The sequence below is a fragment of the Papio anubis genome, chromosome X (assembly GCF_008728515.1).
Source record: "Papio anubis isolate 15944 chromosome X, Panubis1.0, whole genome shotgun sequence".
Taxonomy (NCBI): Eukaryota; Metazoa; Chordata; class Mammalia; order Primates; family Cercopithecidae; genus Papio; species Papio anubis.
This window is the reverse complement of record NC_044996.1, coordinates 83,523,927-83,543,577: the sequence shown is the minus strand read 5'-3', so window position 1 is coordinate 83,543,577 and position 19,651 is coordinate 83,523,927. Positions and strand designations below refer to the sequence as shown.

The following is a 19,651-nucleotide window of genomic DNA, read 5'->3' as shown; positions in this document are numbered from 1 at the left end:
AGGTTCTTTCCCATCCATGGCTTCCATCCATAGCCTTCTGTTAGCTTCTGAAAGGGCCTGCAGAGTGATGGTTCCTGGCCTGAGGGGGAAAAATGATAAGTATAAAGCAGAAAATTCATCTGAGAGAATGGAGTCTTGTGATCTAGGGTCCCTCTCTGCCCTGCAGGTTGCCACACTGAACAAGCACAGGCCCACAGAATACTCATTTTTCAAAATCTCTTTTACTCAAGAAAAAAAATAGGCAATTTAGAGAACAGTAACTTTGGGAACCATGGAGGTAGGGGTGGTATCTTGGTGGCCTTGTGCCAGGATCGTGCAAGAAATAGGAAGGTAACTGTCAAGATGCCTCCATAATGCACACCTAAATTGGCCCCATTGTGCCTGAACCAAACAAAGGCTCTCCCTGCCTTACTCTGTTGGAAGCCAGACACTTTGTCTGAGTTCTAGGAATGAGCATGTACATCACAGGCACATTCATCTGTCAGTAAAATGGCTTTGCTTCTTCTAGCACCTGCGATGTCCAAGAAACATTTTGAGTTGGAATAAATTCAACAACATGAGTACTGGCTAAGACACAGGGAGGAGGCGTTTTGGCTAACAAGCAATTTTATGACTAATAAAAAAAAACTAATATTTACTGAATGCTTACTTGGTGACAAATTTTGTTCCAAGTAAACTATGTATATTAACTCAATTAATATACACAATAAGGCAGTTATAGTAATCATCTCTACTTCACAGAAGGGGAAACTGAGGCACAGAGTAATTATCCAAGGTCATGTAGCAGGGAACTACTAGAGACAGGACTTAAATGCAGAAAGTCTGGTCCAGCAGCCATATTCTTCACTACTACAATATAAGGCCTCTTCTGCCTGGCACACGGCTTCAAACCCTGTTTTATTCATTTATTTGCAGGCTACCTGCTGTGGTCTGAATACTCCCCAAAATTCATAGGTTGAAACTTAACTACCAATGTGATGATATTAAGAAATGGGACCTTCAGGGGGTGAGTGAGTGATAAGGGTAGAACCTCATAAATGGGATTAGGGTCCTTTTACAAAGACTTGAAAGAGTGGGTTCATTCCCTTCCGTCTCTTCTGACATATGAGGACACAGTGTTGGTGCTCTCCGGAGGGCATTGCAACAAGATGCCATCTTGGAAACAGAGACCAGGTCCTCACCAGACACTGAAACTGCTTGGACTTCCAGCTTCTAGAAATGTGACAAATGAATTTCTGTTGTTGATATATTACTGAGTCTCAGGTATTTTGTCGTAACATCTCAAATGGACTAAGACACTACTAACTACCCAGAGGTATCCTAAGTTGTTATGCTCTTTATGGTCTTTTTAGATCTTTGTGACTCAACTGGAATTTTGAGATTAACCACACTTTATGCAAGGTATAAAGTCTCCTTGCTTTCTCTTGGCTACCTGAGCCATCAGGAAAACATTTTTCCTTCCACAAATTCTATGATAAGATGAGACCTCTCCTAGCGTCAAAGAATGATAAAAGCAATGCCAAGAGAGTTCAGCCACCCTGGATAAGTAACTAGGCCTCTCGAGACCTCGGTTTCTTTATCTGAAAGGGTGCTGGAACACAGGAGCTGGGAGGTCCTTTTCATTACTGATATCGTAGGAATCCTGTTCTACCTGCTGGAATCATGGGGCTCCTGTCCTACCATCTCTTACTTCATTAAAGCACCTCTTAATGACAGTCTTGTGGTTACTGGCAACAATATATACTTCCACAGCCACCTTGAGTGGGGTCATCCATTGTTAACACAGAAATGATAGAGATTCACAAACCAAAATTCAAATAACATCACCTCCTTCATGTGACTGTGGTGACAACTAAAGGAAACTATACACTTAAATGGCTGATAACAGTGCCTGTCACAAAAGAGGTACTTGGCAAATGTTAGCAATTGTTTTTATTTTTATCACAATTATTTTTGTTGCTTTTGTTACTAAAACATTTCAAGCTCTGCCTTGCTATGAGCCTGTCATTTTAAATACTGCTAAGAGCCTAAATTTAGAACCAGGTGCAGTGATTCACACCTGTAATATGAGCACTTTGGGAGGCCGACAGGGTAGAATCACTGCAAGCCAGGAGTTGAAGACCAGCCTGGGCAACATAGCAAACCCCCACAGCTACATAAAATAAAAAATTAGCCAGATGTGGTGGTACACACCTGTCAGTCCCAGCTACTCAGGAGGCTCAGGCAAGAGGATCACTTGAACCTGTGCCAATACAAACCAACCTGGGCAACAGAGTAAGACCCTCTCTCTAAAAAACTAAAAGTTAAAAAAATAAAAAATCTTATCCTCTCTTCCTGACATAGAAAAAGGTGACTCAAAGAGCCCTTTGCTCTGTGCTCCAGGGAATGTGAGTACAGCTGCCTGATGCCTGCTAGGAAGCCTGACTCTCTTCCTTATATCAGATTGACTAGCCAGAAAAGCAGATGTCATGTCACTCAAAAGACTCCACATGCAGAGAGGGGCCTCAGCACCTGTTCATTATTATATTTAATGCTCTATTTTGCAGTTTGTTTCTTCTGCTTATAATAGACAATAGAACAAAATTAAAAACAGCATGGAGCCAGGCACAGTGGCTCATGCCTATAATCCCAGCACTTTGGGAGGCCAAGGCAGGTGGATGTCTTGAGGCCAGTTCAAGTGGAGCCTGGCCAACATGGTGAAACCCCATTTCTATTAAAAATACAAAAATTAGCTGGACATGGTGGCACATGCCTGTAGTCCCAGCTACTTGGGAGGCTGAGGCAGGAGACTCGTTTGAGCCTGGGAGGTGGAGGTTGTGCACCACTGCACTCCAGCCTGGGCAAGAGAGACAGATACCATCTCAAAACAAACAAAACAAACAAAAAGAAACCAGCATGGGCTTTGCAGACCGGAGACCTACAGACTAGGGTTTGAGCTCAGCCTCACCACTTACTATGTGACTTTAGTTGGGCAAGTCAGTGAAATGTATGTGGGTCTCAGTTTCCTCACTGGTAAAATGGGCGGGGGGGGGGTGGTAGATTAAATGAGGGAATGCTTTGCAAAGTGCACAGTATATAATAACTAAAAGTGTAGATGTATCAAAACTTTAATCCCTGGGTTCTAGTGTCAAAATTCTTCAGCATTCTGGGATAAGAAAAAAACACACTTAAGAATAAACATCAAATGTAGTACTTATCATGAGCCATGCATAGCACCAGGTACAAGAAACATAAATTGATCCTAGCCCCTACCCACGGGGACAAACTGTTTGCAACTGCTTGAGTTGGGGATATTATTTGCATAAAAGGGAAGCCACAGCCAACATTAATTTTCCTCTTCCTACTGGAACTGAGGCTATCAGGAAAATGAGTGACAGTCTCGTGGTTACTGGCAACAATATATACTTTCAGAACCATCTCAACTGGGATCATCCATTTTTATCAAAGAAATGATATAGATTCACAAATCGAAATTATGAGGGTCAAATGATAATCTCTCAATTTTGAAATAAGGAAACAAGCTAAGTCCTTTATTCCCTGATTTTTTAAAAAATGCCCTCATCATTTAGTCTGATTGTTATGATCCCAGTCACTGCTAGTTTTGTTCACATGATATTGTAATTCACCATTCAAGTTCCTTTCTAGCAATCTGATCATTTTGCAAAATTCTATTCTATTACTAAGTATCTAACACATAGAAATAAAAAGTTGAGATAAAATCTAGAAACAGATTTATTCTGTTTATTTTGGTACAACCACCCAACTATAAAGCATGTCTTTCTCCACAATAATACCAAATGCGCTCATTTGAAATTTTAATGGTTAAAATTCTCCTCTGATAAAACTGCTCAGGTTCAAGTAAAAAAAGAAGGCACTTGGGAGAAACAAACACAACGAAGTCCAAAATGTGCAAGCCTTAGCTCTAAGATCTGAAAGGTGATAATCACACTATTTCCAGTTCATATGAGTATCTGTAAAGTAGGGAAGGTCTGCATCATTTTTGCACCAAATGGGAGGAAATGACTTTCTAATACACCATGACCCTCCACCTCATCTTCCCTCCCTCAAAAATGCGTGCGAATTCATTTGTTCTTTTATGTGATATTAGGAGATTTAACAAAGAATGAGCTTTGTTATCCTTTCCTTCTTGCAGGATCACCAAATGTTGACCTTTTGCACATATGATAGCAAATTAAATCCCAGGAGAGACTTTTTCTTCCTAGAGCAAGTGAGGCAAAGCTGACAGAAGCTTGCACAGAGAAAAGCAGCACTGGGCCAGGTCTAGCAGGGATCCCTGGGAAGGGCAGTCAGAAGAGCTGGCTTGAATAGACTCACAACAAAGTCCTGAATAGACTTACTCATTGTCATCAACGTGGGATGATGGAAGAAAATAAAAGACCTACCCAGGCTAAGCATCTGGCACGTGGAGACATTGCCAATTCACAGCGGCACAGCTTACCTTTCATTAGTTTCTATATCAAAACAGAACCTCTTGTCTATAGACTCCGTCTTCCTTCTCACACAGTACTTCAGTGTTAAGTCCAAGGGCCCCTGGTATGAAACAAGAATTAACAGGCAATTTTTTAAAAAAGACACAGAAGCTGTTTCTGCTTCCTACAGTGTCTTCAGTGTCACTTGGAAGGCGTCTGGTCAAGGCAGCAGGAGCAATGTGTAGACTCACTGAGAATCTTGTCCCTTCAAACAGTATTTGCAGCAAGATGGCAGATGGTTTCTCCCCGCTCCAAGAATCAATGGCTGAGACCAGGAGAAATTGTTCAGAGTCATCCAGCACTCTTTCCCAAGAAGGAAGACTTAACAGGAAGCTCAATACACATCATGTAAGGGGAGTGTAGGAGAAATGGGCTGCCTGAATGGCATTAAGTGTACAGAATAAAATTTTCATGAGGCCTCTAGGGAGGGAAATTGTGACAGGGTAAGTGGCTGTCTAAAACCTCCCTTAGAAAGTCAGAGGGTAGCTGAGCAAGGAAGCTTCCATTAAAGTGGCAGATGAAGGAGGGGAGAAAAACATTTCTGTCCCCCAACATCCAGACTCTTTAGGATGACAGAAATCACAAACTTAATTGCTCCAAAGGTAGTGCAAAAGTAGAGGAAATAGTAAATGTGTGTATTAGTCATGGTGGCATTTGATATTTCATATGTGCGGCAAGGACAGGTGGCCCACTTTAGTCCTGTAGGTAATTAAGGGAATTAAAACCCGCTGTGTCCACAGACTAAAATTCTGCAGTCTCACCTTGTTCAGATTCCCTCTCTTATCTCAACAGAGATCATGTGATAAAGGAAAGAGAAGTAACATTTATCACTTACTGTGTGCCATATATTACACACTACATATTCTTTTTTTTTTTTTTTTTTTGGAGACGGAGTCTTGCTCTGTCATCCAGACTAGAATACAATGATACAGTGGTGCGACCTCAGCTCACTGCAACCTCCGCCACCCAGGTTCAAGCGATTCTCCTGCCTCAGCCTCCTGAGTAGCTGAGATCACAGGTGCGCACCATGCCCGACTAATTTTTGTATTTTTAGTAGAGATGGGATTTCACCATGTTGGTCAGGGTGGTCTCGAACTCCTGACCTCGTGATCCACCCACCTCAGCCTCCCAAAGTGCTGGGATTACAGGCATGAGTCACCGTGCCCAGCCTATGCCAGGTATTTTTAAGCCACTTTTCTTGTTAACAACCATTATAGAGAAGTGACACTTAAAGAGGTAAAACGGCATACTCAAAGTCATCCAAATTGGTATAGCGGAAATAACAACACACTAGAAAGCTTAAGACCTAGGGTCTTGTCTCAGTTATGCCATTTACCAGCTATGTGACCCTGGCCAAAACACAGCAGGTCATGCCTGTAATCCCAGCACTTTGGGAGGCCAAGGCAGGTGGATCACCTGAGGTCAGGAGTTGGAGAGCAGCCTGGCCAAGATGGCAAAACCCCATCTCTACTAAAAATACAAAAATTAGTCAGGCACAGTAGTGGGCGCCTGTAATCCCAGCTACTTGGGAGGCTGAGGCAGGAGAATCGCTTGAAACCAGGAAGCAGAGGCTGCAGTGAGCCAAGATCGCGCCACTGTACTCCAGCCTGGGTGACAAAGCAAGATTCCGTCTCAAAAATAAATAAATAAATGAATAAATAAATAAATAAATAAATCATATTCCATCTCCAAGTCTTAACTTCACAATCTATTAAATGGGAATAACACAACCCACTGTGGTATCTCAAGTTAGGAAACACTGCCCAGGTGCCTAGATACTATGACATACAAACTGGCCCATGTGGCTCATTACCCAATACTTCTTGCTCGTCAGCACACTCAACCACTTGCAGGCCAATCTGTCCTTGCTCCTACACTATAACAACTCAACTGTAAATTAATCCTTCAGTATGCTTTCCTACCCCCAAATTTGGGATGCCACGCATTAGTCTTTCAAAATGAGGGTTATGAGACAGTCACAGACTCACTCTATCTCTTTAAATTCTCAATGCCTTCAGCTTCAATGGCATTTCAGCTCAGGGACCTAGGCCCTGACCATCACTCCAATCTCATCTCCAGTGACTGCTCAACTGTTTAATGCCCCTACAATGCAAAAGTACTCTTATTTCACACACGTATCATGCTATTTCAAGATTGCATGACTTTGCCTATATTAATCCCTCCACCCAAAATGACCTTGTCTATCTTCTTTGCCTGACTAAGCTCTTACTTATTCTACAAACTGCAGTTCAGCTTTCACTTCCTCAAAAATCCTTCTTCAAACCAACACATTGCCCACTATGTGCTTTGCACATAATATTAAAATGTCCTGTTTTTAGGTTTAATTTCACCACTTGACTAGGAAGTCTTCAAAAACATGAACAGTGTTTTATTAATCTTTATACCTCCAGTACCTTGCAAATACTTAGTGCTCAATAAATGTTTATGAACTACTTTATCATCCTTACCACTTTTCTGATGAGGAAACTAAGACTGAGCAACATTAGGCAATTTACTCAAGGTCAAAAAGCTACCGGACCACAGAGCTAAAATTTAAACACAGGTCTGAAGATTCAAAATGCAGTACTCCTGACCACAAATTCCTAACAGGGAAGGGATGAAGATCTAATAAATTATCATTTGAGAAGGTGATCAGAAAATTGAACATGACAACACAGATGAGAGCTGACAGGCTAAAGTAGTAGAACCAACACTATAGTAAGTGCCATAGTCAGAAAGATGGCCAATTCCTGCATCTTCAAATTGGTCTCACTTCCTACACAAATTGGGGGCACTGACTTCACATAGCTGCTAGGAGGGCAAATGAGTAGCATGAATATGACAGAAGGGTCTAGTTCATTGTCTGGCACACAGCAGTTATTCAAGAAATAGTGGCTTTTGTAGTGTTCTTATTATTATGGTATCATTTATTTGTAAAATTTATAATTGTAAAATACAAACTAGTATTAGGAAGTGAAACAGAGAACTTTCAGGAAGAAACCACTTCCAACTCCAATTTGGGGAAATCCAATTAACTCCCACCACCTCCCTCTGCCTTGTAAGTGAGTAACTAAGTTCTCCTTTCCATTCCATAAGGAATACCACATTAAAAATGCTCAGGCCACCACCATTGCAGTTTTGCAAGCAGCTACTCGATGAAAAGAGAAGAGGGAAAGAAAAACTAAAAGGAGGGCTTGCTGGCATCTGTCAGGAGGATATGAAAGTGGTATCTGCTGACTCTGTCTCGGGGTTTGCAATAAAGCACCTCCGAGCAGCCTCAGAAAAAGTGCCTAAATGAAATTATTGTCTACAAGAGGAGCCTTCCTCTCTGGTATTTGAAAAGTAATGTGTGTAGAAAAATAAAAGAAAGAGACTGCAGGCCAGTGTTGCTTATAAGCACTTCCTAGTCAGATTAATCAGCTAAGTTCTGACTGACTTGGAACAAATCAGTGCTAAAACACAGGATGAATTTATTGGAACAACATTGAAAGGTGCTTTGGCAATTGGCAGACTGGAAACTGAGGAGGGTTTTGAATGAGTAACTGGCCCATGATAAAAGCACAGTAACTGGTGCCGTGGCTCACACCTGTAATCCCAGCAACTTGGAAGGCCAAGGAGGGAGGATCACCTGAGGTCAGGAGTTCGAGACCAGGCTAGCCAACATGGTGAAACCCCATCTCTACTGAAAATACAAAAATTAGCTGGGTGTGGTGGTGTGCACCTGTAATCCCAGCTGCTCAAGAGGCTGAGGCAGGAGAATCACTTGAACCTGGGAGGCAGAGGTTGCCGTGAGCCAAGATTGTGCCATTGCACTCGAGCCTGGGCGACAACAGTGAAGCTCCATCTCAAATAATAATAATAATAATAATAATAATAATAATAATAAGATAGCTGAGGATTCCAGAAACTCTGTTTGATACAACATCTTCTACCATCCCATCACTGAAGCACATTAAAGCAGGGAGGTAAATCTTGTAGTTAAAAGACCATCCTCACTCCAAAAAAATTTCAGTAGCCTGCAAGCACATTTCCATCCTCTCAAATTCAATATGAGCAAGCCACACAAAAGAGATCTTCCATGAAAAGGAACAGCAAGGGAGAGAAACTGTCCCAATTTTTCTCCAAATTCCTCCCTACCTAAATTGGGTCTTCGTGTACTACTTTCAATGCTAACAAATAACTCTTGAAGCACTTCCAACAAACAATTTGTAAAGAGTGCAAATGCTTAAAAATCATGCACTAAGACCCTGTCTGAGAGCCAGTTAAAGGGGAAAGAGACACATTGAACTACTTTTAGAATATAAACAATCTGTCTAAAGATCAGCTTTTATCTTAAGAAATCCGTGTGTGTGTGTGTGTGTGTGTGTATGTAAAAGATCAAGTTCTTCCAGGTGAGTAAACTATGTTTTCAGTGTGCTAAATTTATCTTGTCATTTTCAAGAGTGAGAGGTTTGGAGGGCAGAAAAAGAGAGATTAACTGCTTAAAGATATTTGAGTAGTACATAGAATGTGAGTATTGGTTACTCCAACCGTAGGCCACATACACACTCCTGCAAAAAAAGGAATTTTGGAATTCAATTCATATTTTTAAAACTTGTTATTTTAAAGAATCCAAGAGTAGAGAATTATTAAAAGTAATTCATCCATATTTTTACATAGCTGACTGTACAATGTGACTGGCACTTGTAAAAATAACTGGTTTGAAAGACTACTGACACTTTCAAAAGGTTTGCTCTAATTAACACAGAAATTTTTCACTCAACTCAGTGCTATCTGACTCAAACTTAGGACAAAATGTACATATAAAGTCATGGCTTCATGTAACAGTGATGAACTTGATGATTTGATACTAAGTCAACATATATTCTTTTCTGAGAAACAGGCATAGATCCATTTCTAAAAATGTGGTGCAAACAAGAACTGACCTGCTTAGCACCTGGCTTCTGTTCCATAGGCGTCATGGTGAGTGTTTTGGTCTCTTTCTCATACTGGCAATAGTATTTCACCCAGGATATTCCTAAAGCCCCTATGAGGACAAGTAAAAGTGAGCAGACAGAGTAACTGTTTTAGCTATATAGGAAGTCAACCCCTAAGATTGAAGCTATTTACACATTGCTCATCAGAGTCAAACTTCAGATCCAGCCCCGCCCTTGCCCTGACTGCCATCCTTCCATAGCCACCTACCTACTGCACACAGGGAGATCCTAACCTTCACCAACTGCTTCCCACAGCTGCTTCTGGCTTGCTCAAAACCTACTCTCCCTGCCATGTTCCCTATAAATGGTATCACCATGTATCCCAGAAGCTGGAGACTATTGTCATTTACTTTGCTGTCTCTGTAACTGTTCCATGTGATTGGTCATTGGGTTATGCCCCTTCTAACCTGTACATGACTCTACATATCTCTCTTTTAACTGTCTCCTCCTCTCCATTCCTTTTAACACTGAATTAGTTAAGAATCCTATCAGTGTTGTTTTTGTTTGTTTAATTTCTTTTTTTTTTTTTTTTTTTTTTTTGACAGAGTCTTGCTCTGTCACCCAGGCTGGAGTGTGGTGGCGTAATCTCGGCTCACTGCAAGCTCCGCCTTCTAGGTTCACACCATTCTCCTGCCTCAGCCTCCCGAGTAGCTGGGACTACAGGCGCCCGCCACGCCACCATGCCTGGATAACCTTTTGTACTTTTTTTTAGTAGAGACAGGGTTTTACCATGTTAGTCAGGATGGTCTTGATCTGCCCTCGTGATCTGCATGCCTCAGCCTCCCAAAGTGCTGGGATTACAGGCATGAGCCACGGCACCAGGTCCAGTGTCTTATTTTTTATTTATTTTTTATGAGACATATTTTTAAAAAACAAAAATTTACTATCTCACCAATTACTTCATTGGCCTTCTCTCTGATTTCCCTATTGTCCCCATCTCTGATCACTCCATTCTAATTCATTCTCCACTCTTTTGCTAGATTATTTTAAAAATATATCTCTATTTTTATCATTCCCCTCATTAGAAACCATCCATGGCTTTCTCACTATCTCCACACTCCTTAGCCTGCCTACAATGCCCTTGATAACATGATTGAAACTTACCTTTCCAGCTTTTTCTCTTGGCACCTCACCTCTATGTTCCTGTTTCAATGAATTACTTTTAGTTCCCACATGAAGAGGTAGCCATATAATTTCTAGTCCAAATCCAAGACTTATTTAAGACTGAATGAAGCTGTATTATTAATAATTACATCAGGACAGCAGGGGTAAAGCAGGACCATTCTTGGACAAGGGTCCTACAAATCAACTATGTCTATCCACAACCCTGCCTCTACTCATGCAGTGGTATACACCTGGAATTCCCTCCCTCCCTCCCTCCCTTTCTCTCTCCCTCCCTCCCTTCCTTCCTCTCTCCCTCCCTCCCTCCCTCCCTTCCTTCCTTCCTTTCTTTCTTGCTCTCGCTCTTGCTCTCTTTCTTTCTTTCTTATTTTATTCATTTTTGAGACAGAGTCTCACTCTGTCACCCAGGCTGGAGTACAATGGCACCATCTCAGCTGACTGAAACCTCTACCTCCCAGGTTCAAGTGATTCCCCTGCCTCAGTCTCCCAAGTAGCTGGGATTACAGGCATGTGTCACCACACCCAGCTAATTTTTATATTTTTAGTAGAGATTGGGTTTCACCATGTTGGCCAGGCTGGTGTCGAACTCCTGACCTCCGGTGATATGCCTGTCTCAGCCTCCCAAAGTGCTGGGATTACAGGCGTGAGCCACTGTGCCCAGCCATTCTTCCTCTTCTTTACCTATGAAACTCCCACTCATCATTCAAGTTCTAGTTCAAATACCACTTTCTTGGTGAAGCCTTTAGATATATGCCCCAAATACAGTGATCACCACATTTCATTATAATTATTGATATATTTGTCTATCTCTCCCATCGCTTTCCACTTCTTGGTGACAAAAATCATGGTTGATTCATTTTTTCAAGGGTGTCCCCAATGCATTGCACAGTATCTGGCAGAAACAGTGCTCATTAAGCATACATTCAACTGAGTAGCAATGTCATGCCCATATGACAAATCAGAATACTGGAGCACAGAAGGATCACACAGCATACAGCAGTGGTTCTCAACTAGGGGCAATTTGGCCTCCCAGGGGACATCTGGCAACACATTAGAGACATTTTAGGTTGTCACACCTGGAGATTACTATGAGCAAAAAGTGAGGAAAGGCAAGGGATGCTGCTAAATATACTATAATACACAGGACCACTTCCCAGAACTAAGAATTATCCAGCCTGAAATGTCAACAGCACTGAGATTGAGAAATTGTGCAACGCACAGTTGAAGAGATGAACCTGACAAGTGGGAGAATACAGCTTTGCAAATCACCAAAAGCGAACTGCTCTATGCGAAGAAAAGTGTGATAATTTCACTACTGAAGTGCCATGCTTTGTGAATTACAGTGATTTTTGCCACTGGCAGTCTCTGGGTGTGTGTCTTCTGTTTACTCCCCAGATATAATAACTCTGGGCAAGAACTGAATAACAGGTTTGGGGAGTATTCAGACATAGTTCCAAGGGCAAATACAATCAAATCGCACATACAGGTGTGCATAATGTTACTGAGGAATTAGGAAAGATCAAATGCTCTACAACATTCAGTGACTAAACAAGTTAACCCACTTTCCTTAGTCACCAATGAAAAACAGATACAGTCTTTCCCACTGGAATCATGATGTTCACTAAGTGCTATAACAGCATCCATGAACCTGAGCAACAAAAAATTCTGTCTCTACAAAAAATTCAAAAATTAGCCAAGTGCAGTGGTAGGTGCCTTTAGTTGCAGCCACTCAGGAGGCTGAGGTAGGAGGACTGCTTGAGCCCAGGAGTATGAGGCCGTAGTGAGCTATTATGGTGCCATCGCACTCCAACCTGGACAACAGGGTGAGATCCTGTCTTAAAAAAAGAAAAGAGCAAACACATGACCCTAATGCAGACGAAAATATAGGGTACTATAGTAGGATCATGGGTTTTGGCATTTCACAGATCTGAATTTAATTTTAGTCCTGACACTTGTTAGTTGTGTGACTTTCAAATGGTGACCTCTCTGAGCCTTAGTGGCCTTATGTGTATGGGTATAAACTGGTTGCAAACATTAAATGAGGCAGTGTTTTCAATGAACTTAGCACCATGTCTGGTACATAATAGGTATAAGAAATATTATTTTTCTACTTCCTTTCCTCTACTTCCCTTTTTTCCAAAAGAGTAATCAGAAGGATTAAAGAATGAATAATACCCATTTTGAATCTCAGAGAAAACCTTAGGTCTTATCACTACACAGCCTTTGTAAGACAAATCTTCAACTTTCTCTCATTTTCTCCTTTTTTTGCTTTTTTGTTTGTTTGTTTGTTTTCAGTATTCCCTGCCTGCGCTCTAAGGGTATTGTAGCTATCAGGGGTCCATGAACAGTAAGGGTGCCCAAAATTCAGAGTCGACAAGTGGCAGTAGTTCCTGGCTTATTGAAACCCAATGGATACCCCTATGTCCCCACACACATTTCTCTTGTGTATAGAGATAGCCTTCAATAGTGGGCTGTCCTGGAAGTTTGCATGTCTGGGGAGCTTCTTTCATCCTTTTCTTAAGTTCTTCCATCTCTTCTCGGGTACTGGAGAAATGATTTCTTGTCTGTCAAGACATCATAATGAAAATCATTATTATCATCATCATTACCTTGAAAAAGTATTTCTTGGTCAGAGACTCAGTACAGAGTTTTCCCTGCTTACAGCATGTGCAACCACAAAGCAAAAAAAAGAAATGGTGAATGGCATAGTGAATGGAAAACAAGTTTACAGAGTCTAATGTTCCTAAAGACTACATAGGAAACAAAAATATAACGAGCAATATACTCATAAAATAACAACTGGGAGGCTTTTTACTAATAGGAATCACATAAGGCCCTAATAAGAAATCTTAGAATTCTGAACATGACTGATACCCTGCTTTACAACAAGGGAGATGTCAGACAAGGTTCCGAAAGGTAGCATTCTCATAGCAACTTCCAAGTTGTGTCTCAAAGTTATAGCCTAGTTGATACTAAATCAAATTCTGGTCAAGAAGATAAAATATATGAGAGGGTGCTCTCTTGGGAGAAGGGCTGACAGTAGCTATGTTTTCATACTCACAAATACCAAAACCTAATGATGAGAATAAATCTATTCAAATCTACACAACTAAAACACGATGGTAAGACATGTGTTGAAATGTGGGTATGAAAATCACTACAGATAAGTTTTTAGTACCCAGTCTTAAAATTACGACATGATGTTAGTGAGAAAGGTGATCTGTGCTGCCCATCTAGTTGGCCCATGCTTATCCTGTAAATAAGTCACCCATATGTATACATTCAAAGACTTGTTGTTACATTTGTACACATCAAGTGATATATAGAGGAAGATTCAAGGGATTAACTTGGTTGTAGTGGGAAGATGTTGTAAATCAGGAAATTCTGGAGAATGTGAGAGCCCCTAGTTCCTTTCTGCAAGGAGAGTATATAGAAAGAAAAAATAATAACAACTGTAAGTCCCAGTCCTCCTAAACAACCAAGGGGGGCTTATTTTCACTATAACTTACCAGCATTTTTCATCTAAAACTACATCTATATATTTCATGCAATTTAACATCCATTCTAAAGTCACCAACTCAGTAATGCCTTCTCTGACTCTACCAGGTAGCCAAACACTCTGAACTTTTTAAAAACCTTTGGCCTTGATTCTATTACAGCACTTATCATTATGGATTATGATTTATCTCTGTTTATTTCTGTCTCCTACAAGAAACTGTATGTTCCTTCAAGACAGAAAAACTTGCATGCATCCTCATGGCATGTCCAGTGCCTTTCACAATGCCTGGCACAGAGCTTATGTTCATTTTTTCCATAAACACTTGTTTAATCTGGGTTGAATAAAGGAACATGTAAAAGAATATATGTGAAAAGGATGGGAACACTGTGCCTACATGCCCATCTGTAAGAACCAGCATGACAGAGAAGGTAGAGAAAACCTTTAAAAATAATTTATGTGATGCTACTAATAAGTACTGAGAAAAGAGAAGACAAAATGAGTGTTTGTGGTAATAAAGTCCACAGTGAGAGTGTTTTGAATGAGCAGGGAAGTAACTTAAGGCCTGGGCTCAAATAAGCCTATAGCTGTGTCCTGATCTGAGAGAGATGCAGCAAATTAGCAATACTTAATAAATATTGCATAGATGAAGGTATTGGTGTGTGGAAGGGTGGGTTTGAACAGCAGTCAGCCTCAAAAACAGGAAAGAGGTGAAAGTGGAAGAGCAAGAACAGTCTTATACACTAAATATTTGTGATCCACACCAGTATATCCCAACAAATTGGCTAGGATGCAGCAACCTAGAATTCCAAAAATCAAGGTTTCTGGGGCTGAAATTCAATCGGAATGAAAAGACCAGTGAGAAAAATCCACATGCAAACTCACATTCTGTAAACTGAGCTGGAGCTGCTGTTTGTATGGGAGGAAATCCTGTGTGAGCTCCACAGTCAGGCTGTTAGAAATGAACAGACTATGAAGAAAGGCCAAGACCTAGGGAAAACATGTAAAAATAACTTTATCACCAGCATCTTCTAATAAACTAAATAAAAGAAACATGAACTCACCAAAAAACTCCATGGTATGGCTGGGCATAGTGGCTCACACCTGTAATCCCTGCACTTTGGGAGGCCGAGGTGGGCAGATCACAAGGTCAGGAGTTTGAGACCAGCCTGACCAACATGGTGAAACCCCATCTCTACTAAAAATACAAAAATTAGCTGGCTGTGGTGGCATGCGCCTGTAATCCCAGCTACTTGGGAGGCTGAGGCAGGAGAATCGCTTGAACTCGGGAGGCAGAGGTTGTAGTGAGCCGAGATTGCACCACTGCACTCTAGCCTGGGTGACAGAGTGAGACTCTGTCTCAGAAAAACAAAAAACAAACAAACAACAACAACAACAAAAAAAAAAACTCCATGGTGTTTACCCAGTATAGCAGTCAAACACAAACTAGTCTACACATCACTGTTTTCATATCAGGTTAAACATTTACCCTTGACTCAGCTTCAGAAAATAAGAACTATTAACAAATGTATTAACCCAGAGCTTGCTCAGATCTCATATAAAGACATTCATCATTTGAACAGTATGTGAATGAACTGCATCTTTCCTCTATATATCCTCAGCAACCACAAACAATAGGTGCTCAAAAAATATTTCTTGAATGAATGAAAGTAAATAAATAAATGAATAAAGCAAGATTTTCTACCTTACTTTAATGAATACTGTCATAATACTAAAAGATCAAAAGAGTCTAAACCAACTTTAAAATTAGAAATGATTCACAGGGTTGCAGAAAAAGACATATAAATGATATATAATATATATTTGTGTAAATTTTCAATCCCATTAAAAATCAAATACACGGGCTGGGTACAGTAGCTCATGCCTGTAATCCTGGCACTTTGGGAAGCCAAGGCAGGGGGATCACTTGAGCCCAGGAGTTGGAGACCAGCCTGGGTAACATGGTGAAACCTTATCTCTACAAAAACATACAAAAAATTAGCCCGGTATGGTGGCACGCATCTGTAGTTCCAGCTACTCAGGAAGCTGAGGTGCGAGGATCACTTGAGTCCAGGAGACAGAGGTTGTAGTGACCCAAGATAGCACCACTGCACTCCAGCTTGCGTGATAGTGAGACCCTGTCTCAAACAAATATACAGAAATGGAAAAATCTACACAAGACAGAAGTAAATGGAATGAAAAAACGTGAAATGGAAAAAACTACACAAGACAGAAGTAAAAGTAGTAGAATAAGAAGTCATTGACTGCAAGGGACATGAGTCCCTAGCACAGTACCTGGTATATGAGAGAGACTTTTAGAAGCTTCTGAAAGTATGAGAAGAAGGAAGGGAAGGAAACAAAGTAATAGGAAGAGTGGTAGAGAAATTCTGGAAGGGAGGGGGAAGGAGAGAGGAAAAAAAGGAAAGAGAAAGAAAATAGCCACAGAAAAAGAGAGAAAAGGGTTAGGGGGAAAGAGAGAAATATATATACTAAAGAACAAGAAAAACATAAGTTAGACTATGTTCTAGACATTTCCAATGATTATCTTTCACGTTCTTTGAGATTCTGTTTTTATGATCAAAGTTTGTACATTTACCAGGCATTTGATAAATATTTTTAGACCATTCATCAACAGAGAAAACTTACAGGCTCCACAATATTGAACTTCTTGGACTCCTGAACTTCCTGGATTTGATAAACATAATCAAGAGAGGACTCGAAAAAATTGTGCCTCTCCTTGTCCACCTGTAGGTCTGCCTATAGAAGAAGGAAAACAAACATTACATATTTGGATATTCATGAAAGTCAGTGCTTAAGGACTGAACAGAATGCTAGAGCTAGATGAGCATTTAGCCACCAACTAGTGATGTTACCCTTTATTTTTGAGATAGAGAACCTAAAGCCAAGAGATTAAAAAGTGACTGATCCAGGATTCCAATTTCTGGTCCAACACATAAAAAGCTTGAAGTCATTATACCCATCCTGACAAAAAGAAAAAAGCTGAACAAGTGTAAAATCCACACATTTTCTTATATCCAACAGAGAACTGAAGTCAGAGGAAAATCTACTGCCTCAAAAACTACAGAGACATGAATACAGAGAATAAGAAATTAACAAGGGCAGAATCCCAAGAACAGAAGCATGCTACTATGGCCAATACTGAGAGGATTACAACAGAAAGAACTGCAAGTCTCAAGTCCTATTTAATAAGAAATGAGAAAATCTGAGCACAAAAACAATGATGCCAGAGAAAATTTTAGAGTCAGACAATGACAGCTACAGCAAACTAAGCACAGCCTAACTCCTAGTCAGATCAACACAAAATCTCATATTAAAGACCTGTTTCGCTCAGTTCCTTTCATCTGAACATCATCGCTGGCTTTCAACAATGAATTACAAGGCATATTAAAAGGCAATAAACACAGTCTGAAGAGAAAAAGAAGCATCAGAATCAAATGTAGGTAAGGCAAACATTGTAGAAATATAAGACTGTAGGCCAAGTGCGGTAGCTCACACCTGTAATCCCAGCATTTTGGGAGGCCGAGGTGGGTAGATCACCTGAGGTCAGGAGTTCGAGACCAGCTTGGCCAACATGGAGAAACACTATCGCTACTAAAAATACAAAAAACTATCCAAGTGTGGTGGTGCACTCCTGTAGTCCCAGCTACTCTGGAAGCTGAGGCACGAGACTCACTTGAACCTGGGAGGTGAAGACTGCAGTGAACTGAGATCATGCCACTGCACTCCAGCCTCGGTGACAGAGCAAGACTCCATCTTAGAAACAAACAAAAAAGAAATATAAAACTAAATTTAAAATAATTATAATTAATATAAGGGCTCTAATATAAAAAGCGGACAGCACATAAGAACAGATGGGTAATAGCAGCGGGCAGATGAAAACTGCAAGAAAGAATACACAGGAAAGACTAGAAATCAAAAACACTGTAGCAGAAATGAAGACTACTTTTAAAGGGTTCACCAGTAGATTGAACAAGACTGAGGAAAGAACCAGTAAGCTTAAATACGTGTCAACAAAAATGTGGGAAACTGAAATGCAAAGAGAAAAAAAAAAAGAAAAACATTGAGTAGAATATTCAGGAACTGATGAACAATTACAAAAGATGTTAATATATGCATATTCAGAGTGTCAATAGGAGAAGAAAAAGAGACAGAAACAGAAGAAATACTTCAAGCAATAATGACTGAGAATTTTCCAAAATAAAAGACAGATATCAAACCCCACATCCAGAAAGCTCAGGATAAATACCAATAAATACAATAATATAATAAATACTAATAATTATCAATCAGGATAAATACCAAACAATCTCCATGTACATATATGATATTCAAAGCTGCAGAAAATAAAACACAAGAGAAAATCTTGAAAGAAGCTAGAGAGAAAAACAACTTACTATATAGGGGGGCAAGGATAAAGAGTTATATCAGACTTCTCTTAAGAAACCATGCAGAGAGAAGAGAGTGCCATAAAATATTTGAAGGTGTTGAAAGAAAAAAAGTTAACTACTTAGAAATGTGTATTCCGTGAAATCATCCTTCAAAAGTGATGGTAAAATAAAGACTTCCTCAAACAAACAAAAAGTAAAGCACTTTGTCACCACTAAACTTGTCTTGCAAGAAAGGTTAAAAGATCTCCAATAGAAGAAAAATTATATGTCGGAAATACAGACCTAAAAAGAAAGAAAAAAGAGCACCAGAAAATAAATAAATGAAGATTAAATATTTTATTTTTCAAATTATTAATGGATCTAACAGATAAGAATTTGTCTATAATAATAATTGCAATGATACATTTGGTCATTATATCTTACAAATAAGTAAAAAGAATGATAGTACCATTATAAGGGATGAAAGGGAGACATTGGAAATAGTCTGTCAATCCTGTATAACCCATAACTAGTTTACTGGAATATGAAAAGTGGACATAAACTAACCATAAATGCATATTGCAAGCTCTAAGGCAACCACTAAAACATGAAAAAGAGGAAGTATAATTGATATGGTAAGAGAAGACAGAAAATAAAATCATATAAAAGTTCTCTTAAAAAAGAGAAGGCAAAAGAAGACTGAAAGACAAAAATAAAAACAAAAATAATAAGTAGAAGATAGTAAACAATATAGTAGATACTATTACACCATTATCTATGACCATTTTAAACATCAATGATCTAAAAAATTAAAAGATAGACTGTCATAGTGTGCAAAAATTAACAGCCAACTATGTTATTTAAAAGATATCATTTTAAATAAGTACATACAATGTTAGACCTGAAACCATAAAACTTCTAGAATAAAACCTAGAAAAATGCTTCTAGGAATTGGCCTAATAAAAAAAAAATTACTAAGACACCTAAAGCAAATGCAACAGAAACAAAAGTAAATAAATGAGACTTAATTAAACTAAAATCTTTCTGCACAACAAGAGAAATAATCAACAGACTAAATAGGCAACCTGCAGAATAGGATAAAATATTCACAAACTATACAGCTGACAAAGGACTAGTGTCCAGAATCTACAAGAAACTCCAACAAATCAGCAAGAAAAA

At 39.7% G+C, this 19,651-nt stretch overlaps 1 protein-coding gene across 4 annotated transcripts in view; it reads right to left on the bottom strand.

The window, feature by feature from the left end:
- OPHN1 (oligophrenin 1) overlaps positions 1–19,651 on the bottom strand; it is a 365,836-nt gene that overhangs the window by 149,290 nt on the left and 196,895 nt on the right. For all 4 annotated transcript variants that reach the window (XR_002519579.2, XM_021932859.2, XM_021932860.2 and 1 more), the window contains exons 7-12: positions 16,731–16,841; positions 14,970–15,074; positions 13,023–13,152; positions 9,416–9,516; positions 4,460–4,551; positions 1–79 (exon numbers count right to left, since the gene is read on the bottom strand). Coding sequence is in view for 3 of the 4 variants with exons in the window: in XM_021932859.2 (XP_021788551.1) it covers positions 1–79; positions 4,460–4,551; positions 9,416–9,516; positions 13,023–13,152; positions 14,970–15,074; positions 16,731–16,841 (618 nt within the window). In the remaining variant the exon portion in view is untranslated. The remainder of the gene's footprint in view (positions 80–4,459; positions 4,552–9,415; positions 9,517–13,022; positions 13,153–14,969; positions 15,075–16,730; positions 16,842–19,651) is intronic.